At 44.5% G+C, this 24562-nt stretch overlaps 1 protein-coding gene across 1 annotated transcript; it reads right to left on the bottom strand.

The window, feature by feature from the left end:
• Positions 1–8846: 8846 nt before the first annotated feature.
• On the bottom strand, positions 8847–24393 carry LOC141131309 (apoptosis-enhancing nuclease-like). Its single transcript, XM_073618437.1, has 4 exons — positions 24247–24393; positions 16761–17444; positions 15538–15732; positions 8847–9683 (listed from the first exon to the last, which is right to left on the bottom strand). The coding sequence occupies exons 2-4, from the start codon at positions 17430–17432 to the stop codon at positions 9483–9485; spliced, it is 1068 nt and encodes a 355-aa protein (XP_073474538.1). The 5' UTR covers positions 17433–17444; positions 24247–24393; the 3' UTR covers positions 8847–9482.
• Between the last annotated feature and the right edge of the window lie 169 nt (positions 24394–24562).

The raw sequence follows: 24562 nt of genomic DNA, 5'->3' as shown, positions 1-24562 counted from the left end.
AGGATGTTAAAGATGGCCCAAGAGACTAACATGAGTTGGCCAGACAGTTAGCCCATTGCCCTGTTCAGTGTCAGACACACCCCCAGGGGAAACATGCCCTATCCCTAATGAAATTTTGTTTGGTTCAGCTCCCAGACTTGGTTGTTACTTTCCACAACAGTTACAGTTGCAGTCTGATGTGTTGACTAATTATTTAACCACATTATCACGAGAATTAACCTGAATGCATGTCCAGGTGTTTTCTTCCATTCCAGATCCTGAATTAGATACAGGAACACACCAACTACTGTCTGGAGATCCTTGAGCCAAGTTATGATGGTCCATTCCGAGTTTTGGTGACCACAGCCACCTCAGTCAAGTTGGCCAGGAAGAACACCTGAATGCACGCTTATCACTGCAGGAGAACGTGTTTTCGGGTGCTGCATATCCTTTTTCTGTTTGATCTAGGGGGGAGGGGCCCAGGAGGTGGCCATCACAAAAATGATAACATAATTACATTTTGGTGTAACTCTTCAGGTACACATGTGACCACCTTTACCTTAGATTACTGTGACATAGTACCTTGTCCGTTTGACCCTTCATGGTGATGCCATTGGTACAGTGATATCCCTGACGGTAAGGACATATATGTATGCCACACAGACAGTTACTGGGGACAGAGTTGTGGTTTCTGTGGGGGCCAGTGGGTTGGAACACAGGGCCAGACTGGGCGACCACAGAGTGCATTAGACAAAAAAGATGAAAATAGAAAGCCCCCATATCCTAACCAAAGATACCCCTGATACATACACTGACCCAGCACACAGTCAGAGGAGGAAGCGAACAGCTCTCTCCGGAAGCTTTGATCCTCATGTATACATACATGTCATAGGGGTTACAAGGGGGGTCCCTGATGAGTTTAAAGCCAGGGATCTGGTAAAAGCTGGTTTTGAGTCTTTGATCCCCATAACAACTTTCAGCAAGAATGTAGATTGGATTAACTACATGTCATGGTTATGCAATAGAGTTTGTCGATCAGCATACCTGTCTCCATGTGTTCATCTCTAGAGACCAGCTGACCCTCACCTGACTGCTTTTGTAACCTCTCCTCTAAGCATGGCCCCACCCCAGGCCCTATCAGGGAACCCTATATTAACCTGTGCACTGCAAGCCAGCAGTGCTGATCAACCACTGTGTGTTAGCCTCTGTGTGTACTTGCTGTGTTTCCTACATCTGATTCCTGTTACCGACTTTGGCCTGTTCCCGACCATCCCTGTTTGCCTGTGACCCTCATGTTCCAGCCTGCTGCCTCCTTCCTCTTCTCCTGTAGTCTACCGTGAGCGTGAGCTGTGAGACCCTGGGGGCCGCGACCTGGAGCCAGACTGCAGCGCAGTCCATCCTCACCACTAGAGGCTCTGGTGAACACCTGCTGGCTCTTAGACTCCGCGCCCTGGGGAATCTATGCTCTAGCTCCCAGTGGGATCTGTGTCAGTGATCCAGTAGACCTGATTCCTGAACCTCCCAGGGTACAATCCGCAGCAGTCAGCCATAGGGACCACTACCTTGCGGTGCATTCCTGATCCCAACGGTGTGCATCTGTCACCCAGCCTCTAGGTGACCTGACACTACACATATTATAACCAACAGAGATGTGTAAATTACACTAAAGATGCCCTCCAGGGAATTGCTGACCAGTTAGCCCCCACTTCCTACATGACATTCCAGAACCGGATGGCCTTAGACATGGTGTTAGCCGAGAAGGGGGGTGTCTGTAAAATCATAGGAAAAAACGGGAACCTGTTGTACATACATTCCTGATAATATTGGCCCAAATAATAAGGTTACTTTAGCTATAAAGAAATTAGAGGATCTGTCACTAGAGTTGAAGAAGAACTCAGGTATCACAGACCCATGGGACCAATATTTTAGCTGGATGAGTGGGTGGCAGAAGGTGCTCGCCCAGATACAGGTAAGGGTATTAATAATCCTGGTCCTTTTAGCCCTGATTGTATGCTGTATTCTACCTTTTGTAAAAAGTTAATGAACAAGGCTGTAGACAATAGCACACCTACATTTCTCCACCAAGAAGAAGAGGACCTCCTTATGATGGAAGATGACAAACCCTTCACTCCCCTACAGTCACTCCCTGTCCATAATCTCACAATCCTATAGGGTTTTAGGGATAGATAGCGCCTGACTGCACCTCTCCAGCTGTATTGAGGAGGGAAGTGAACAGTTGCTGCCCAATTCTATATACAGCCTAAAAGAGTTGCTGAGGAGAAGGGCCAGGCCAAAATGGGACCTTTAGATTAGGGACAGAAAAGAGAAAATAGTCATTTTAGGGGGGATTGTGAAGGAATGTGATGTAGATAATAATAGTAATCTGAAAATGTCTATTTTCTTATGTGCATACATATTTTTCTCCTTACTCATTATATAAGTATACAGGTTTGCTATGTTCCTATATTTTCTCAAGATGGCGGGTACCCCCTACATCCCACACATCAGAAGAACGCGGAACTGAAGATAAGACCAAAGACAGCCAAACCTCGTTATGAAAATTCTCCATCTTCTTTATCTTCTTAACCAATGAGATGTACCTATTAGACTAACATAGCAATGACGTATTTGTGTGTATAAAACATTAACACCGCCTTGAATAAATTAGAAGTGTAACAGTAATGCTGCTGAGCGTGTCTCAGAGTGTTTACTTTTATATGCATGCATATCAACACTTTTCAAATTAGAGACAGCAGCAGATAACCTTGGGCTCGATTGGAGCTCTTAATCATTTCCATAACACCAGAGCCAGCTGGAGCCTACACAGATAATGGTCTACCTAGGGGCCCAATTCAATACTCAGACGACCACAGTTTCTTTGCCACCTCAGAAACTCCCCAAAATCAGGGAGAAGTTCCAACAGGCATTGACGTCACCAGTGATGTCAGCATCCCAATGCATGAGTCCTCTCAGGACGATGGCTTCATGTATTCCGATGATCCCCTGGGCTCACTGGAAACTTAGAGTTTTCCAACAAGGCTTGCTGATGCAGTGGAAGAGTTTGTCTAACCCAACCAATCAGGGTCACCAGCCGGAGGTGCCAGAGTCTCTGGTGGTAGACAAAACAAACGCTAAACAGCATAGTCCATTAGGGCGGCAGACATGGATCATTGTTACCACAGATGTTAGTGCAGCAGGGTGGGGCGCCACCTGCGAACAACTCAAGATCCAGGGCCAAGGAAAATTTCCCACTCAGGGCCTAGTTTCCAATATTCTGGAACTTCAAGCAGCATTCATAGTGTTGGCCACCTTGCTGCCTCACATACAGGGTCGCCCAGTCCTGCTCCATCTGGACAACACGTCAGCAGTGTCCTACATATAGCAATAAGGCGGGACGCACAGCCAATCCCTCTTGAGAGAGGTGGAACCAATCATGACATTGGCATAACAATATCTCCCAGATTTGAGGGCCATATATCTTCCAAGCTGTCAGAACTTGGAAGCAGATCGCCTATCCAGACAATTCATGGCCCCCAACGAATGGTCCCTTCACCCCAAAGTGTTCAAACAGATCATCCACGAGTGGGGGTGTCCAAGATGGATATTTTTGCCTCATCAACCATGAAAGGTGAGCCAGTTCCTCTCACGCTACCCTCATCCATTAGGGGAAGGGGCGGATGCCTTCACCCATCCTTGGGTTGGGCAACTGGCCTATGCCTTCCCTCCAATTTCTTTAATCCTGAAATTCCTTAGGAGATTGTTGACAGAATTTGACAGTCATCATAGTATTTCCTTACTGGCCTCACAGACCATGGGTCTCTATGGCAATGGATCTCAGCGTGTGCACACCTATCACTCTGCCGGTGACTCCTCATCTCCTGTCAGAAGGTGATACCCTATATCCGCAACCATCATGACTGGCCTTAGCGGCCTGCAGATTGTAAGGCAGGGGTTACAAGAGTTAGGATGTTCTCCAGAGGGTATTAGAACTTTACAGAGTTCCAGAAACGGGTCAACCAATGCCATCTACTCCAGAATATGGAATAGGTTCACAAGCTCTACAGCTGGATGTCAGTTTGACCCTAGTGACCCAAATGTATCTCAAATCATGTCTTTCCTGCAATTCGGATTGGATTTGGGGCTCAGTTCACTTAAGGTGCAAATTCCAGCCATCTTGGCTTTTACCCAAAAGAAATGGGCAGCAAACCTGCTGGTGGAGCACTTCATGAGAGCGGTACTTAGACTACGCCCTCCCAAGAGAAATAGGCTCCCTCAATGGGACCTGGCAGTAGTCCTCAATTTTCTAGCAAACCCTCCTCGTACTCCGACAGAAGACTGTTCATTATGGGATATCACATTAAAAATGGCTTTCCTATTAACCATACCTTCAGGGGGAAGGGTGTCGGAATTCCAAGAATTGGGGGCAGCAGAACCTTATTTCATGTTCTTCCCAGACAGGGTTGTGCTGAGACCATTGGATCATTTTGTCCCAAAAGTGGCATCAATATTTCATCTCTCCTGTGAATGGGTGCTTCCAGCCTTCCCAGCGGAATCAGATGCTGATCTGCACGAGTTGGATATTCCAAAAGTCCTCAAAGCCTATTTCATGGCTACTTCTACATTCAGACGTTATGATAGACTTTTTCATCATCATAAATATTTCAAGGGATCTGGATGTTTCTTCTCCCCGAAAAGCAGGGAGAAAAAAAATGCAAGATCAGTAAGTAAAAGCATCACATATTACACATTGTTAGACACAGTTAACTCCTTGATTGCCGCTTGATGTTAACACCTTCCCAGCCAGTGTCGGTGTACAGCATTATCACTGATCTCTGTATTAGTGTCAAAAACGACATCATTGTCAGTTAGTGTCCCTCCCAGCCAGTGTCTGTTAGCACCAGACTATCACAGTCACACTATAAATCAATGATCACCACCATTACAGTATAGCTTCTATAGCTGCATAAATTCCAGTATACAGTACATACCATAGTTTGTAGACGCTATAACTTTCACGCAAACCAATTAATATTTACTTATTAGGATTTTTTTTTTTTTTTTTACCAAAGACATGTAGCAGAATACATTTTGGCCTAAATTTATGAAGAAATTCGATTTTTTTTTAATTGGATATGTTTTATAACAAAGTAGAAATTTTTTTTTTTCAAAATTTTCTTTTTTTTTCTATTTATATAATAAAAAAGTAAAAAGCCCAGTGGTGATTACATACCACCAAAAGCTCTATTAAGGTGAAAAAATTATATACATTTGCGTACAGTATTGCATGACCGCGCAATTGCCATTTAATTGCCACTCAATGCTGACTACCAAAAAATGGTCTGGTCAAGAAGAGGATAAAACCTTTCGGTGGTCAAGTAGTTAAAGTGATATTAACCACTTCAAGTCCAGATGCTTTCACCGCCTTCTAGTCCAGGTTAATTTTCAGCTTTCAGCGCTGTCACACTTTGAATGACAGCTACTCAGTCATGCAACACTGTACCCATATGACATTTTTAGATTTTTTTTTTTTAAACAGATAGAGCTTTCTTTTGGTGGTATTCAATCACCACTGGGTTTTTTTTATTTTTTGCTATTTAATGTCCACTCAAAATAACTCAACACACAGTCAAACCGTTAGCAACATGATGACACCCTTAAGTGAAAATGTCCAAATTGGACCCAATTAGCCATTTTCCTTCCCCGGTGTCATGTGACTCGTTAGTGTTACAAGGTCTCAGGTGTGAATGGGGAGCAGGTGTGTTAAATGTGGTGTTATCGCTCTCACTCTCTCATACTTGTCACTGGAAGTTCGACATGGCACCTCATGGCAAAGAACTCTCTGAGGATCTGAAAAAAAAAAAAAGAATTGTTGCTTTACATAAAGATGGCCTAGGCTATAAGAAGATTGCCAAGACCCTGAAACTGAGCTGCAGCATGGTGGCCAAGACCATACAGCGATTTAACAGGACAGGTTCCACTCAGAACAGGCCTCGCCATGGTCGACCAAAGTTAAATGCACGTGCTCAGCGTCATATTCAGAGATGGTCTTTGGGAAACAGACATATGAGTGCTGTCAGCATTTCTGCAGAGGTTGAAAGGTAGAGGGGGGGGGTCAGCCTGTCAGTGCTCAGACCATACGCCGTACACTGCATCAAATTGGTCTGCATGGCTGTTGCCCCAGAAGGAAGCCTCTTCTAAAGATGATGCACAAGAAAGCCCGCAAACAGTTTGCTGAAGACAAGCAGACTAAGGGCATGGATTTCTGGAACCATGTCCTGTGGTCTGATGAGACCAAGATAAATTTATTTGGTTCAGATGATGTTAAGCGTGTGGCGGCAACCAGGTGAGGAGTACAAAGACAAGTGTGTTTTGTCTACAGTCAAGCATGGTGGTGGGAGTGGCCTGGTCTAGGGCTGCCAGCACTGGGGAGCTACAGTTTGAGTGAACCATGAATGCCAACATGTGGCATACTGAAGCAGAGCATGATCCCTTCCCTTCGGAGATTTGCTTGCAGGGCAGTATTCCAACATAACCCCAAACACATGTCTGAGACGACCACTGCCTTGCTAAAGAAGCTGAGGGTAAAGGTGATGGACTGGCCAAGCATGTCTCCAGACCTAAACCCTATACAGCATCTGTGGGGGAACAGAAGGTGGAGGAGCGCAAGGTCTCCAACATCCACCAGCTCCGTGATGTCGTCATGGAGGAGTGGAAGAGGACCTCAGTGGCAACCTCTGGTGAACTCCATGCCCAAGAGGGTTAAGGCTGTGCTGGAAAATAATGGTGGCCACACAAAATATTGACACTTTGGGCTCAATTTGGACATTTCCACTTAGGGGTGTACTCACTTTTGTTGCCAGTGGTTTAGACATTAATGGCTGTGTGTTGAGTTTTTTTGAGGGGAAATTTACACTGTTATACAAGCTGTACACTCACTACTTTACATTGTAGCAAAGTGTAATTTCTTCAGTGTTGTCACATGAAAAGATATAATAAAATATTTACAAAAATGAGCGGTGTACTCCCTTTAGCGAGATACTGGGTGTATATATTTTAGCAGAGCATTCCAGAGAGAGCCGGGAAAAGTCCTGTTCTGGGTTTATACCTCTCCCAGGCTCCAGGCTCCTCTCATACACATTCAGGGATCTCTGATCCATGGATCAGTTCGGGTCTTGGTCCTCTCCCCCAGGCTAATCTAAGCTCACACAAGACAGACAGCCTTTGCTCTCGGCCTGGCAAACACAGACAACACTGGTCTGGGAGAGCAAAAGGTTGGTAAAAATCTTTATCTGTGGAAACTGACAAGCTGTAGGCTTGCTCAACCTGGTAGTTAGGACCTGTATATATTGTATACTTAGAGCTGAGACACAGCTAGGTTTTTGTTTGGCTATTTTTTGGAACACTGTACAGCACCTGTGTATATAGACTTGTATATATCACAAATAAACACCTCACTGTTTGTCACTACCCCACTGGATTTAGTATCTGCGCCTGAAAGACTGCTCACCCCAAGGAGCTTTGTAATGGATATACCGTATTTATCGGCGTATAACACACACTTTTTTCCCCTTAAAATCAGGGGAAAATCGTGGGTGCGTGTTATACGCCGATCCCCTGCTGATTGTGAGCCTTTTTGCGGCTTTCGGCCGCTTTCAGCCATTCTCTGCGGCTCTCGCAGTCCTGCGTGAGCCGCCGAGAATGGCCGAGACACACCGAGAATAATCGAAAGCTGCCGAGAGAGGCGGCACCATTTTTAAACTGCAGTAGTCTGCAAATGACACAGGGGCAAGGCTGCAGATGGACACTGACAATGCTGCAATGATGGGCAAGGCTACAGATGGACACTGACGATGCTGCAATGATGGGCAAGGCTACAGATGGACACTGACAAGGCTGCAATGATGGGCATTTAAATGTAAGTTTTCTTCCTTAAACTTCCCTCCTAAACTTGGGGTGCATGTTATACGCTGATAAAAACGGTGTAATATATACACACACACACACAAGATAGATAGAATAGTGCCCCATCATCAGTGTTAGTGGTAGGAATAGTGTCCTATTGTTGGTGACAGGAATTATGCCCAATTGCTAGTGTAGTAGGAATAGAGTCCCAAGGGCCTGATAAAGGTAAGCAAAGGGCCACATCCAGCCCCTGGGCTGCAGTTTGGATACCACTGGTCTAGGGGACGCTCATCTTTTACACCCCAAGATGGGTTTTTATAATGTAGTTTTAGTCCCGGTTCACACTGGTGTAATACGGGAACCAGCGTGGGTTCCCACATCGCATCTGACTCGCAGGCAGTTCACACTGACATCTGCGAACCACTGCGGGTGTCAATATAAAGTTAATGACACCCACTCCCAATCGGTTCACAGTGTGAACTGTGGAATCTGATCGCATGGGCTTGAACACCAATGCAATCAGATTCCAGTGCAGACCAAATAAAAAAAAAGTCCTGCACCATCTCAAATGCAATGCAATTTCAGCCATACAAACTGTATGGCTGAATTTGCATCACACAGACATCGCATGAAATGTGCACAGCAATGCGGTGTGAATCACATGCAAGGTCGGGCATTGCACAAGTGTGAACCCAGTCTTAAAAATAAAACCATTTTATTAAATACAAACAATAACAAAAAAAAGATCCTCAGCTCTCATTTCTTCTTTGTCTATGCATTATTGGGATGTGGTGCCATGTTATATTCTGTTGCATCTTTGTGATTTTTTTGTTTTGTTCCTACTGTAACTCTAAAGTTTCTACCGTTTAAAACAATACATATCTTTATGTGGAGTAATAATTTTACAACTGCAAGGACAAGGCTTTTTGGGGCAAAAAAATTGTCTAAAGCCACAAAGCAATTCATCAGATTTAGGCGTTTATTCTGCAGTAAATATTTGGATGTGATTGGTGACAACGTATACAGTTCTTTCATCAAACAGTCCATTACCGTCATTAATATTAAAGAAGAAAAACCTTGTTTCAATACAGACTTAGATATTTTTTGTTAACCCAACTGGAGATCAAACTGTTATTATAGATGGAATTTCCTGAAGTTAAAGCAACTTTTTTTTTTTTTTTTTTTTGTAGGCATCTGAGTGTCATCCACTTTGAACAAGTGAAAACAAAAAAACAAAAGCTTAATGGCCAACGAGGTAGAGAATAAGGCATCATGCCTTTATGCTTTCCATTGGAATCAATGGAGATATCAAAATACATGTCAATGTGCGTTGCTGTGCAATGTAAACAGTGCATCAAAAACACAATTTCTTTATTTTCCCCAATAGAAAATGCATTAGGCTAGATATGCTTGAAAAGGCAAAAAGGTGTGAATGTGCCCTTACAATGCCTCCAGCTACAGAATCTTAATAGTGCAGCATTCACTTACAGGAAGTTCAAGTGATAACACCAACAGTACACAATAAGTTATTTAAATAGCAGCAATAAAATTATTAACATGGATATAGAGGTGTGAAGCAATGACAGTCTGGTATTTGGCAATCACTTGCAGTCGTCATCCAAGTCTGATGGCCAGTACTGATCATCCATGTAGTGGTTGTTGTTCTGAGCGCGCTCCTCTGGAATGCTCACAGTGGCTTCATGAATGTCAATAAGGTCTTGTTCATACTGGTCTTCCACCAATTTATACAGCTCCATGCATGTCTGAGCGTCTTCCACTGAGGAGTGGCCCTTATTACCCACCTGCATTACACAAAGAAAAATACACATTTACACAAAAGAAATTGTATAAAAAGACCAAATTTTATCCCTATGGCTGCCAAGGAGGTCTACTATAACCACTTGAAGACCAAGCATTTTCTGGCACTTTTTGATTACAAGTTTAATTCAGTAATTTATGCTAGAAACTTACTTATAAAACACTTAAAAGGTTTTTATATATATATATATATATATATATATATATATATATATATATATATATATATATATATATATATATATATATATATATATATATTTTACACACACACACACCTAGCGAATAAAATGGTGATCGCTGTAATTTTTGTCGCATGATATTTGCGCATCGGTTTTTCAAATGCAATTTAAAAGTAAATAAAGATACAAAAAAAAAAAAAAAAAAACAAAACACATACCCTACTTTTTTTGTAAAATATGAAAGATGATATTACGACTAAATAGATACCCAACATGTCACGCTTTAAAATGGCACATGCTCATGGAATGGCGACAAATTGCGGTACTCAAAAATATTTATAGGTGACCCTTTAAAAACATTTTTTTTTACAGGTTACCTGTTTAGAGTTAGAGGTCTAGCGCTAGAATTATTGCCCTCACTAGAATGATCATTGCGATACCTCATGTGTATACGTTTGCTTCTGCGCACAAGCACGGAAAGAAATTCTTATTTAAATTTAATTTTTACACTATTTTTTTTTTATCACTTTTAGTCCCATTACAAGGGATGTAAACATCTCTTGTAATAGAAAAAACGATGACAGGTATGAGCAAAAGATTAAAAAATAAGCAAATTTGTTTACCTGCCCCCTAGACTGAAAGTAATGTCATGATATCACTCCAGTCCACCATGGCCAAAGATCTGGTCTGTGTGACAAGCCGGCAGCATCATTGGATGGTTTCTTGGGCGTGCCGGTAAAAGAGGGGGGGGGGGCTGCCCCCTCCCGCTGCTTCTGAAAGCAATCCAGCGGCTGATGAGCCACTCAGACTGCATTCATGAGAAAGCTAGCCACCGGCTGGAAAAAACAAAACAAAACAAAAAAAACCCCACACACACACACACACACAAATACTGGGTATTATGGCTGAAAAACTGACAGGCGGACCTGATAGCAGCAGTCGTGTAAAGGGGCCTAAATGTGGGTGTAACATTTTCCTAAAAGGAGAACTTTAATCATTTTGGTTTTAACAGAGTATTTTGGCTTTTTAGTAGGGGTAAATCCTTTGCATGTATAAGGTGCAGGCGCCCAGAATTGCCTGCACACACTTACAGCGGCCTCCCAAACCTTCCCGTCACATGTAAGAGCCAGGCCATTCCAAGAGGCGCTTTTGGTTGGTGTTGAAGCTTCACATTAAAGCTGTCTTAAACACATTCCTATTGGCTCATTGTTGCAATGGGTAGCCCAACTTGCCAATGAGTGTGGGGGATACGGCAGGGCATACAAGCTTGGGGATGATAACATGATGCATACATGATTGGGGACGTTCCAGTCCTCGGTCATCTCTATGGTCCAAGAGGCTTCAGTCCCAGGCTCCTTTGTGGGACGGGAGATCCTGAGAAGGCAGGGGGGTGTCGGAATAGTTAGCTGCTAGGATAGCTTTTACAAATTATTAACCACTTGATTACTGGGCACTTAAGCGCCCTTCCTGCCCAGGCCAATTTTCAGCTTTCAGTGCTGTCACACTTTGAATGACAATTGCGCAGTCATGCTACACTGTACCCAAGTGAAATGGTTATTTTTTTCACACAAATAGAGCTTTCTTTTGGTGGTATTTAATCACTGCTGGGTTTTTTATCTTTTACTAAAAGCAAAAAAAAAAAAAAAAAAAAAAAAAAAAAAAAAGACCGAAAATTTTAGCGAAAAAAAAATATAAAGTTTGAGTTTGTTATAAAATTTTGCAAACAGGTAATTTTTCTCCTTCACCGATAGGCTGCACTGATAAGGTGGAACTGGTAGGAGACACCGATATGGGGCACTGCTTAGCAGCAGTGGGTGTCAGTGTGTGGGACCAATGTCCCTCTGACAGAAGCCGGTGATTGGCTTTTCTGTTTCTCTCAGAAAGAAAAAAAAGAACGATCTTCTGTTTACATCATGTAATCAGCTGTCATTGGCTGACAGCGGGTCACACGGTAGGGGGCCGAGATCAGTCTCATTGACTTGGTCACAGAGCGCGCCAGTGCTGTCATCACATGCCTGACGAAGGGGTCCTGCGTGACTCCGAAACGTTGCACTCTCCTTGTGTTGTGATCATGCAATAAATTACACGTTTGGACGCTATTCACGTTGTTCCATGGTGTGCTGGCAAATATCTTTATTGTGACTTGAACCAGTATCCAGCTGGTTGTTGCTGCAGCACCCATATTCGTGAGCTCATCCAGGAATGTGTGCGAGGGGAATATGAACTATTGCCGGCGGTATAGCCGCGGTGCCCCATTGATTTCAATGGACAGGAGCGGTGAAGGAGCGATATATACTCCGCTCCAAAGATGCTGCTAGCAGGACTTTTTTTCCCCCATCCTGCTAGCGCACCGCTCCAGTGTGTAAGCCCTCAGGGCTTTTACAATGGAGACAAAGCAGCGGCACTTTCAGGGCGCTTTGCAGGCGCTATTTTTAGTGCTGTAGCGCCTCAGTGTGAAAGGGGTCTTAAAGGGGGGTTCCGGCCGCAATATTTTTTTTTTTTAAAGTCAGCAGCTACAAACACAGTAGTTGCTGACTTTTAATAAGGACTCTTACCTGTCCAGCGAGTCCGCGATGTCGGCCCCCCGAGGCCGATCCGTCCATCGGATCGGCCGCCGGTGCTTCCATCTTAACGAAGGGAAATAGGCAGTGGAACCTTGCGGCTTCACTGCCAGTTTCCTACTGCACATGCGCGAGTCGCGCAGCGCTTTGTGAATGGCTCTGTGGTTTTCTGGGACAGACACATGTCCCAGAAGGCAACGGGGCTGCTCGTCGAAGAGGAAGCGCCGCGGAATAGGAAGAGGCAGATTAGGAAGATTGCCTAGCAACAAGGGTTTCAGGCAAGTTAAACTTTTTTTTTTTTTGTAAGATTTTTGATGCAATTTTTTATTTTAGGGTGGTCCTCCACTTTAAAGCAATTATAAACCTATTTCTCACCTGTGCTGAACAAATACCCCGAAATACAAAAATTAGAAAAAAGGTTCCTACATCCTGATGATTTTCCCTTTTTCCCCCAGGTAACAGTAGGGTCAGATTACAACAGAAAGAGCAACGCCAAGATCCAGATGATCATTTTTTTTGTCTTACATCTGGGGATAAGAGGCAGGAGGCAAACACACAAAGATCTGCTCAATCTTGACCTGAGGGGAGGGTGCAAAATGCACAGCGAACCAAAGAAACTGTTAACAGTACTATATATTTTTGGGGAACCACAAATGGCTTCTCTCTGTTATTCTTACACATAGGGGGTATATTTTTTTTTAAATATTGGTGTGCAAATGTCTGAGGATTTGCATGGCTGTCATAAACAACCCCTGTAACGTGTGTAATATGCTTATTCCCTATGATCGTCAGCTCCATGTAGTGGCCATAATGCAGTGTTTTGCCTTGATTGAGGTATTTTAGGAAAATACAATACCATAGCCACTAGATGGAGCTCATACATGGAATAAACTTATTAAAAAGGAAATTTAACAGAACACTTTTGAAGCTTTCTTCAAAAATCCTGCAAAAAAAAAATTACATACAAGGACTGATTCCCTAAAACTAGAGAGTGCAGAATCTGGTGCAGCTGTGCATGGTGGCCAATCAGCTTCTAAGGTCAGCTTGTTCAATTAACCCTTTCATGACTAAGCCTATTTTTGACATTTGGTGTTTACAAGTTAAAATCCGTATTTTTTTGCTAGAAAATTACTTAGAACCCCCAAACATACACACAAAATAAATAAACACACATTTATATTATAATATTAATATATATATATATATATATATATATATATATATATATATATATATATATATTTTTTTTTTTTATTATAATATATATATATAAATATATATATATATATATATATATATATATATATATATATATATATATATATATATATATATATATATATATATATAACATTTTTTTTTTTTAGCAGAGAATCTAGAGAATAAAATGGTGATTGTTGCAATTTTTTTTTTATCGCACAGAATTTGTGCAGCGGTGTTTTAACCACTTAAGGACCGGCGCACGACTATGTACGTCGGCAGAATGGCACGGCTGGGCAAATGGGCGTATATATACGTCCATTTGACTTTCCCGCCGTGGCATTGCGTGCGCGCCGGCCGGGAGCTCCGCGAGTCGGGTCGCGGGTCCCGCGGACTCGATCGCCGCGGGGATACCCGCGATCGTCTCACGGAGAGCAGGAACAGGGAGATGCTGATGTAAACAGCATCTCCCTATTCTGCCTAGTGACAGTGTCACTCGATCTCTGTTCCCTGTCATCGGGAGCAGAGATCAGTGTACTGCCAGACACAGCCCAACCCCCCTACAGTTAGAAAACACTCCCTATAGTACTGACTTAACCCCTCCCCGCCCCCTAGTGGTTAACCCCTTCACTGCCAGTGTCAATTACACAGGAATCAATGCATTTTTATAGCACTGATTGCTGTATAAATGACAATGGTCCCAAAAATGTGTCAAAAATGTCCGCCATAATGTCGCAGTCACAATAAAAATCGCTGATCGCCGCCAAAACTAGTAAAAAAAAAAAATTAATAAAAATGCCATAAAACTATCCCCTATTTTGTAAACGCTATAACTTTTGCGCAAACCAATCAATATACGCTTATTGCGATTTTTTTTTACCAAAAATATGTAGGAGAATACGTATCGGCCTAAACTGAGGAAAAAAAATTTTTTTTTTTTTTTATATATTTTTGGGGGATATTTATTATAGCAAAAAGTAAAAAAATAATGCGTTTTTTTCAAAATTGTCGCTCTTATTTTGTTTATAGCGCAAAAAATAAAAATCGCAGAGGTGATCAAATACCACCAAAAGAAAGCTCTATTTGTGGGGAAAAAAAAAAGGACATCAATTTTGTTTGAGAGCCACGTCGCACGACCGCGCAATTGTCAGTTAAAGCGACGCAGTGCCGAATCGCAAAAAGTGCTCTGGTCTTTAGCCAGCCAAATCCTCCGGGGCTGAAGTGGTTAAAAACGCAACTTTTTGGGAAAAGGGACACTTTCATGAATTAAAAAAAAAAAAAAAAAAAAAAAAAACCCCCCACACAGTAAAGTTAGCCCAATTTTTTTGTTACGCCAAGTAAATAGATACCAAACATGTCACACTTTTTAATTACACGCACTCGTGGAATGGCGACAAACTACGGTACCTAAAAATCTCCATAGGCAACGCTTTAAATATTTTTTACGGTTACCAGGTTAGAGTTACAGAGGAGGTCTAGTGCTAGAATTATTGCTCTCTCTCTGATGATCGCGGCGATATCTCACATGTATGATTTGAACACCGTCCCCCGGTATAACAGTCGAGCGGCTTTTAGCCGCATCGGTTGTTATACATGGATAGCCGATCGCCCGCTCTACAAAACAGTACCGGGATGATGCCTGCAGCTGCGGGCATCATCCCGGTATAGCCCCCGAAAGCCAAGTACGCACATCTGCGCACGGTCGGCAGGAAGGGGTTAAGCTTTAAAAAAAAACAAAAAAAAAAAAAAACACACCACTGAAATATGTTTCTATGCAGAGCTGCACCAAAATTTTCTATTCTTGTTTTAGTAAATCTCCCCCATAGACATCCAGACAAAGCTCCATGATTAAAAACCACACACCAATCAATAACCTGTTGAATATCTTCTCTTACCTGTATCTGTTTCTGCAGGAGACACAATGCTAGACTTTTTAAAGAGGGTGTCTTGGATAGACCTGCCATATGGCTGAGCAGACGGATTTTACTGGTGTCTCTGGTTTGTTCCTTGGGATGGTGATATCTCAGAGCTTTAAAATCATTGATCAGAGCGTGTCCAATGACTCTCTTATCCTTGAGGATGTTCAAGATCTGCAAAATGATTCAAAGAACAGGATGCATTATGAGATATTCGGAACAATATCTTAAAGCGGTATTAACCACTTCAGTTTGGAAAGATTGACCCCCCCTTCATGACCAGGACATTTTTTGTGATACGGCAATGCGTTACTTTATCTGACAATCGCACGAGCGTGCGGCACTGTACCCAAATAAAATTGACTTTTTTTCCCCCAGAAATAGAGATTTTTTTTTGGTGGTATTTGATCACCTCTGCGTTTAATTTTTTGCGCTATAAACAAGAAAAAGCGACAATTTTGAAAAAAAAAAAAAAAAAAAAAAAAAAAAAAAAAAAAGGAACAAAATGTCTTCATCAATTTAAGCAAATATGAATTCCACTACATATTTTTGGTTAAGAAAATATCCCAATAAGAGAATATTGATTGTAGACGCGATAACTTTTGCGCAAACCAAACTGTGGGATATTTTTATCTTTTACTAGTAACGGTAGCAATCAGCAACGTATAGCAGGACTGCGATATTGCCACGGACAAATCGGACACCTAACACTTTTTGGGGACCAGTGACACCAATACAGTGATCAGTGCTAAAAAATATGCACTGTCACTGTACTAATGACACTGGCAGGGAAAGGGTTAACATCCGTGGCGATCAAAGGGTTAACTGTGTTCCCTGCGAGTGCTAACTGTGGGGGGAGGTGTTTTGACTGGGGGAATGTAAAGATCTGTGTTCCTGCTTAGCAGAAACAGAGAATCAGTACATTCCCCTCTCACAGACCGGTGATCTGCCTTGTTTACATAGGCAGACTGCTGTTCTGCCTGTCTCACGAACAATTGGCGGGTCCCGGCAGACATCACATCACAATGCAGTATTTTTCAGATATTTACTATTCTAATGGAAGGAACAACATTTGACCTGGAGTGAAAATAGCCTAGTAACATTCAATTTTCCCCTACTGACATACCATGAATATACAAGCACTTTCACAGAATGAATGACAAATTCTATATAAATACACCCCCAAGTGTTATAAAACGTACCTCTTTCTGTGCAGTTTTAAATGGAATGGCATTCTTCATGTGGTGTTTGGTGACCCCACTCCAGCGTGTTCTGTAGTCTCTGATTGGCAGCTGTGGATTAACGTATTTGTCATAGACAACGTCCCCTCTGTAGTTAACAATACTACACCGTGCCAGCTCACTGGTCCTACCACCAGGCCCTGTGCCCACCATCTCACAGTCAATGGCAACACACTTCCCAGGCTTTAGCCAGGAGCAGGGGGACGAGGGTCTGCTAGAGGGAGAACTGCTGGACACGGACAAGCCGCTGTCACAGTCGCATGCTGTAGAATAATCAGAGGCCGAGGCTGGCAGAGAACACAGCATGCACTTTATCTTCTCCAGTTTAGTAGACTGGTCCTCCAGGAGGTCTGTATTCGGTTCATCCACATGTAGCCCACCATGGCTGTCCCGATCACAGCACCAATCTTCTCCTTTCCCTGGTATGGGCTCACATCTCGGAGTGCCCAGCCGCCCGCGTTGCTGCAGAAACTCTTTGTACTTCAGGAAGCGCTGGTGTTTCCGGCTTTTCCTGCGGCCTTTGGCACATAAAACTTTGGGCTCCTCCATTAGGACGTCTTTATGAGCCGAGTTCAAGTAGTGGCTGGACCCCCGGAAGCCATAAAACAAACTGTGGGCTGCTCTGCCTTCCATCTCTAAGGATTGCTAGAGAGGAACCACAAGAGAGAATCACACATTACAACCCAAAACTACCATAAAGAGCACCTGTCACCTACCCACAGACATACCACAGATGGTGTATGCATCATTTCTTTATTCAACTACAAAGATTTCAGTGCATTTAAGGGCTCGTTCACACTAGCGCTTGGGTTGTGGTAAAACCCAGTGGCTGAGCCATGCTTTTACTGCCCCACAACCACTACCCCCTTAAGCAGCAGAGGCAGGAGCTGGGGGTGTGCACATGCCGTGACCATGATGATTAGCTTAGTGGCCATTAGGGCTGGGAGATTTTCTAAAAAAAAAAAAAAAAAAAAAAAAAATATATATCTTTGATTCTCTTAAAAAAAAAAACTCAATTCGAATTTTTTTTTTTTCTTTGGAAACTGCGCCGGTCCCGAGGCGCTGCAGGCATGAGCTTTTAGGCGAGGCCGCGGCTTCGGCCTAGTCCGCGTCGTCCGGCCTCGCGGACTAGGCCGAAGCCGCGGCCTCGCCTAAAAACTCCTTGCCCGCAGCTCTTCAGGCCCAGCGCGGTGTCAGCGCCGGTCCGGAAGCGTTGCGGGCATGAGTTTTTAGGCGAGGCTTCGGCCTAGTCCACGGACTAGGCCGAAGCCGCGGCCTCGCCTAAACTCATGCCTACAGCGCCTCGGGACCGGCGTGGTGAAAAAAAAAAAAAAAAAAATCTAAAAAAAAAATCGATTTGCTTATATTTTGAATCGATTTGACCTCTCAACTCGATTCAAGATTTAAATCAATTTTTGCCCTAGTGGCCATGACAAAAATTACACCCGTTGCTTTTGGTAGACAGCGCCTGTTGAACCCACCATATTCAAGTGATTGGGGCTGCTCTGAAAGCACCCTATGATTACATGCAATGTACATAGTTGTCCCCCCACCCCCCAGAAAGGTGCCAAATGTGGCACTGGAGGAGCACAACGAGCGGAAGGTCCACTTTTGGGTGGAACTCCGCTTTAAATTACTAGTAAAAAGGCTTAAATAAATCAACTCAATTTTAAATCATAATTTTTAAAGGGCATCTGTCATCTCTGTCCCTGAGCGGCTCCTCCTCTGACCCGCTGGTGACTCACCGACAGTCTCATTCACTTTAATGGGACGACTGGTGATGCGGCAGTGACACAACAAGGTGAGGGACGTGGCGGCAGCAGGTGAGTGGACGCCGCTAACGGGCGCTGCCATGATGGATCTGAAATGACAGGTGCTCTTTAAATGTAAGGACTTATTCTTGCTTGTAGTTAGAATTTTTAATATTTGATAACAAAATGAAGTTTTCCTATTTAGAATAATAAACTGTCAGGTTAGTAAATATTCCCAAACTGGGTGTCTTTTAATACCTGTTACCATTTTGCTCCTCAAGGGAGGTACGCAGAACGTCAAGCTATGTGCAGAAAGATCACAAAGGTTTATAAGCTGCTTAGAACAGGAATCTTCAAACTACGGCCCTCCCGCTGTTGTGGAACTACACATCCCATGAGGCATTGTAAAACTCTGACATTCACAGACATGACTAGGCATGATGGGAATTGTAGTTCCTGAACAACTGGAGGGCCGTAGTTTGAAGACCCCTGGCTTAGAAGATTTCACTTTCGCCGCTTGCCCTTCCTCAAACTTAGAGGCTGACACAGATGTATTTCTCTTCAATCATACAGTTTGTAGTGTACACAGATTTGTAAAACAATGGGATAAAGGAATAGTCCTGAACGTTGTTTTATCTCATTGTTACGGTTAAATTGTGTGAATGCATCAATGCAGTGCATGTTATCTCAGCTTGCATTCATTGAATGAGTTTACCATAAATATTGCAGAATATACAGCCTCATGCTACATTACTAAGCTCCATTTCATGCTGAATAAACCACATTTTTAATGCATCTTAAAGCGGTGGCTCACACAAAAATTGAACCTTCGCTTTTCGGGAACCCCCCCCCCCTCCGGTGTCACATTTGGCACCTTTCAGGGAGGAGGGGGGGTGCAGATACCTGTATAATATGGGAGTCTACGCCTCTTCCTGTCTCCCCCCCCCCTGCTGTCTACTGGGAAACACACGGGTCCCAGAGACAGCAGCAGGGACCATCCGCATTGCGCAGCGTGAATTGCGCATGCGCAGTAGGGAACCGGGAAATGAAGCCGCAAGGCTTCACTTCGCGATTTCCTTACCGAAGATGGTGGCAGCACCCGAGAGCCGAGGGACAGATCGGCTTCGGGTGCTGACATCGTGGGAAACCTGGACAGGTTAAGTGTTCATATTTTAAAAGTCAGCAGCTGCAGTATTTGTAGCTGCTGACTTTGAAAAAAAAAAAAAAAAAAAAAAAAATTTCGGCGGACCTCCGCTTTAAATGGAAAACTATTTTAGATAGATTTTACTCCAAAAGCAATTTTATTAACCCCTTCCCGCCGACCGTACGCAGATATGCGTACTCAGCTTTCCGGGGTTATACCGGGATGATGCCCGCAGCTGCAGGCATCATCCCGGTACCGTTGTTTACAGCGGGCGATCGGCTACCCGTGTATAACAACCGATGCAGGTAAAAGCCGCTCGGCTGTTATACCGGAGGAGCGGGAGGGGACATCCCCTCCTTCCGCCGCTGTTACCGGGCCTCCGTGCGATCGGGAGGCCCGGTGTCCGTTCGGCTGCCTTCGGCGGATGGGGGCGGGCTGGAACGAAGCTGCGAGCGGCTTCGTTCCAGCCTTCTTGTTGTAAACGCGGAAGCGACGTCATGACGTCACTTCCCGTTTACTCGGCTGCCAATGGCGCAGAATTTTAAAAAGTACACAGTATTCAGAATCGCCGTTTTCGGCGATCTGAATACTTTGAAGTGTAAAGGAGGGATGGGGGGTCTTTTAGACCCCCCATCCCTCCATAAAGAGTACCTGTCACCACCTATTACTGTCACAAGGGATGTTTACATTGCTTGTGACAGCAATAAAAGTAAAAAAAAATAAATTTTAAACACAATTTATAAAGTACAAAAATAAAAAAAAAAAAAAAAATTTTTAAAGTGCCCCTGTCCCCGCGAGCTCGTGCAGCGAAGAAAACGCATACGGAAGTCGCGTCCACATATGTAAACGGTGTTCAAACCACACATGTGAGGTATCGCCGCGATCGTCAGAGCGAGAGCAATAATTCTAGCCCTAGACCTCCTCTGTAGCTCAAACCTGGTAACCGTAAAAATTTTTTAAAGCGTCGCCTATGGAAATTCAAAGGTACCGTAGTTCGTCGCCATTCCATGAGTGCAATTATAAAGGGTGACATGTTTGGTATCTATTTACTCGGCGTAACATCATCTTTCACATTATACAAAAAAATTGGGGTAACTTTACTGTTTGGATTTTTTAAAATTCATGAAAGTGTCACTTTTCCAAAAATTTGCGTTTAAAACACTGCTGCACAAATACCGTGTGATAAAAAATATTGCAACAATCACCATTTTATTCTCTAGATTCTCTGCTAAAAAATATATATATATATAATGTTTGGGGGTTCTAAGTAATTTTCTAGCAAAAAATACGGATTTTAACTTGTAAACACCAAATTTCAAAAATAGGCTTAGTCATGAAAGGGTTAAAATAAATTTCACACAAAAAAAAAAAAAAAAAAAAATCAGATTTTGATCCACCCTGAGCCTTATTATAGGCTTACATATAGGTATAAGCTGCTTGCTGTTGGTGCACTTGGCAGGAGGGAGGGGGGAGGGGCCAGGAGTGCTGAAGAGGGACCTGAGAAGAGGAGGATCGGGGCTACTTTGTACACAACCATTACACAGAACAGGCAAGTATAACATGTTTACTTTTTTTAAAGGGGATTTTACAATCACTTTAAAAAGGGGTTGTAAACCCTTGTGTTTTTTTCACCTTAATGCATCTTATGCATTAAGGTGAAAAAAAAAAAAAAAACTTCTGTCAGTCACTGGCTCCCCTGTTTTACTTACCTGAGCCCCATATTGCGCACGGCGAAGACGCGCTGTCCCTCTCTGCCTGGGGTTCTCTTGATTGGATAGATTGAAAGCAGTGCAGCTATTGGCTCCCGCTGCTGTCAATAATATCCAATGACGCGGGCGCCGGGGCCAAGTCCGGCATTCTGTGTCTATGGACGCCAAATTCTGGAATCGAGAGCACGCCCGCAAGGTAACCCCCCTGGGAGAGAGCGCTCCTCCTAGGGGGTTATCTGATAAGAGGAGGAGCCACCGGGGGACCACAGAAGAGGATGATTGGGGTCACTCTGTGCAAAATGAGCTGCACAGTGGAGGTAACAAATGTTTATTGTTTTAAATAAAAATAAATAAAAAAAAGAGCCTTTACAATCACTGTAAGCTGCATTCACACTTCCACATAGCGGGAAGGCCCCTTTCACACTGGGGCAGGGGGTAGAGCGCCGCTATTGTTAGTGGTGCTATACCGCCAGTATGCGGCTGCTAGCAGGGGGGCGGTTTTACCCCCCGCTAGCAGCCGAGAAAGGGTTAAAAACCACCGCAAAGTGCCTCTGCAGAGGTGCTTTGCCGGCGGTATAGCCGCGCTGTCCCATTGATTTCAATGGGAAGGAGCGGTGTATACACCACTCCGAAGATGCTGCTAGCAGGACTTTTTTTTCCCCGTCCTGCCAGCGCACCGCTCCAGTGTGGATCCCTCGGGGCTTTCACACTGGAGACACAGCAGCAGCTGTTTCTGGTCGGTTTGCAGGCGCTATTATTAGCGCAATAGCGCCTGCAAACCGCCTCAGTGTGAAAGGGGCCGAACAAGTGCCCCTCTCCCGCAGCTCTGATTAAGTGATTAGCATGCGATTTTGAGAGTCGCACATACAGCAGGCCATTCCCTTCATGTGGGTTTGTAGCCCAAAAAGCAGCTTTTTTTTTTTTTTTTTAAGGCCCCTTTCACACTGGGGCGGCGGTAAAGCGCCTTTACTGTCGGTATTCGGCCTCTAGCGGGGGGCGGTTTTAACACCCCGCTAGCGGCCGAGAAAGGGTTAAAAACCACCGCAAAGCGACTCTGTAGAGGCGCGTTGCCGGCGGTATAGCCGCGCTGTCCCATTGATTTCAATGGGCAGGAGTGGTATAAACTCCGCTCCTTCACCGCTCCGAAGATGCTGCTAGCAAGACTTTTTTTCCAGTCCTGCCAGCGCACCGCTCCAGTGTGAATCCCTCGGGGCTTTCACAATGGAGAGGCAGCAGCGGCTGTTTCTGGTCGGTTTGCAGGCGCTATTATTAGCGCAATAGCGCCTACAAACCGCCCCAGTGTGAAAGGGGCCTTAGAGCGACAAGCGCAGCACATTTTTAAAAACTCAAATTTTGAGACACTCACAGCAGAATCGCTTTGCACTTGGGGTGCCATTAGAGAACAACATCCTAAAGCGCGTCACGTGTTCTGCTTCCATTTTACGGGGACAGATTCCGCCCGTGATCCCAAATTGCGAGATGTGAACGGGGTCTTAAAGTTGCACCCGGTGTAGCGTCGCATATGGCGATCCATCACATTTGGCTACCTACTGGAGCGCACATGCACAACGCCGCCACCATATGCGTTCCAACACTTTTACGACAGTTATTATGTGGCTCCACCCCTAAGTCCAGGTTCAAGCCCCGCCATCCAAGTGGACAGAGTTAGGCCCCTTTCACACTGGGGCGGAAGGGGGCGGTAGCGGTAAAACAGCGCTATTTTTAGCTCTGTTTTACCGTGGTATTCGGCCACTAGCGGTGCGGTTTTAACCCCCCGCTGCCGGCCGAAAAAGGGTTAAAACCCCTCGCTATAGCCGCGCTGTCCCATTGATTTCAATGGGCAGGAGCGGTGAATACACCGCTCCAAAGATGCGGCTGACAGGAGATTTTTTCTTCTCCTGCCAGCGCACCGCTTCAGTGTGAAAGCCCTCGGGCTTTCACACTGAACAAACAGCGGAGGCTGTTTAGGGGCGGTTTGCAGGCGGTATTTTTAGCGCAATAATGCCTGCAAACCGCCCCAGTGTGAAAGGGGCCTTAGATCAGGGGTAGGCAACCTGGGGTTCTCCAGCTGTTGCAGAACTACAAGTCCCATCATGCCTCTGGGAGTAATTGTAACTGCCAGCCTTGCAATGCTTCATGGGAAATGTAGTTCCACAACAGCTAGAGGGCCCCAGGTTGCATACCTCTGAGTTAGATTATAATTATGCTGAGCGAAGCCGTGCCCGAAGCGTGGTGAGCGAAGTGAGGCTGAGCCCGAAGTGTGGCGAGCGAAGCGAGGCTGAGCCCGAAGCGTGGCGAGGGGCCCTGTCGCAAAGTGCTGCCTTACAATCAATAATTATACAGAAGAGCTTGTCTGGAACGTCACTTCCGTGATTTTTTGGAACGCATATCGGCAAGTTACGCATGCACAGTGCGAAATTTCTCAGCGGAACGTCACTTCCATAGCCAAATGTGATGGGTCGCCATATGTGACGCTCCACCGGCGTAGGCGTCGGTCTTACACGCAGGTCCTCCATTGTACAGGATGATGTCAGAGCTGCGAGCGACGAGGAGCACCTATAAAGGGTGTGGTCACGCGGCGAGGAGGAGGAGCCAGGGAATATCTGATTTTAATACAAAAAAATTAAAAAGAACTTTTCTCTTTCAGAGCCCCTAGAAGTCATTTTTATATCCCCCCCTCATTCCAGCTTTAATGAATTGTTCTGGAGCTGTACAAGGAACGGCGATGACGTCACACAACGTCATTAAGTGCTGACATCAGTACTATTCATACCACCCGGTCGTACCCACTCCTATCAGAATCCTCTCCTGACATTATACACCGTCCTATAGACTCCTCTCACCTCTCACCCTCCGCCTGGCCGGTCTCCGGAACTCTCCGCACAGATAACACGTGCTCCTCTATACCGGCTTCTCTCTCCGGAGCTTGCCCGGGCATGTCCCTGACACCGCTCAGCTGTGATTGGCTGCTGCACTCGAAGCGACCGCCTTTCTCTCTTCTGATTGGACGGTGGACGCTCAGTAAGGGAATGCAGCCTGGGATGGGTGACGTCAAGGCGTGAATGGAAATACTACATGTGTCACGTGACAGCAGGGCGACGAGTGGTGGGATTGGTCAGCCTGTAGAAGGGCGGGCGACGATTGGCTGTCATATTACTG

This window comes from Aquarana catesbeiana, linkage group LG03 (assembly GCF_042186555.1).
Source record: "Aquarana catesbeiana isolate 2022-GZ linkage group LG03, ASM4218655v1, whole genome shotgun sequence".
Taxonomy (NCBI): Eukaryota; Metazoa; Chordata; class Amphibia; order Anura; family Ranidae; genus Aquarana; species Aquarana catesbeiana.
The sequence above is the reverse complement of the archived record's forward strand: the minus strand, read 5'-3'. Positions and strand labels throughout refer to the sequence as shown.

Coding starts and splice junctions, on each gene's coding strand:
- LOC141131309 (XM_073618437.1), bottom strand. CDS start 17,432: ATGGAAGGCAGAGCAGCCCACAGTTTGTTTTATGGCTTCCGGGGGTCC. Junction 15,733..16,760: donor TTAAAACTGCACAGAAAGAG/GTACGTTTTATA, acceptor ATCATTTTGCAG/ATCTTGAACATCCTCAAGGA. Junction 9,684..15,537: donor TCCTGCAGAAACAGATACAG/GTAAGAGAAGAT, acceptor TGTGTAATGCAG/GTGGGTAATAAGGGCCACTC.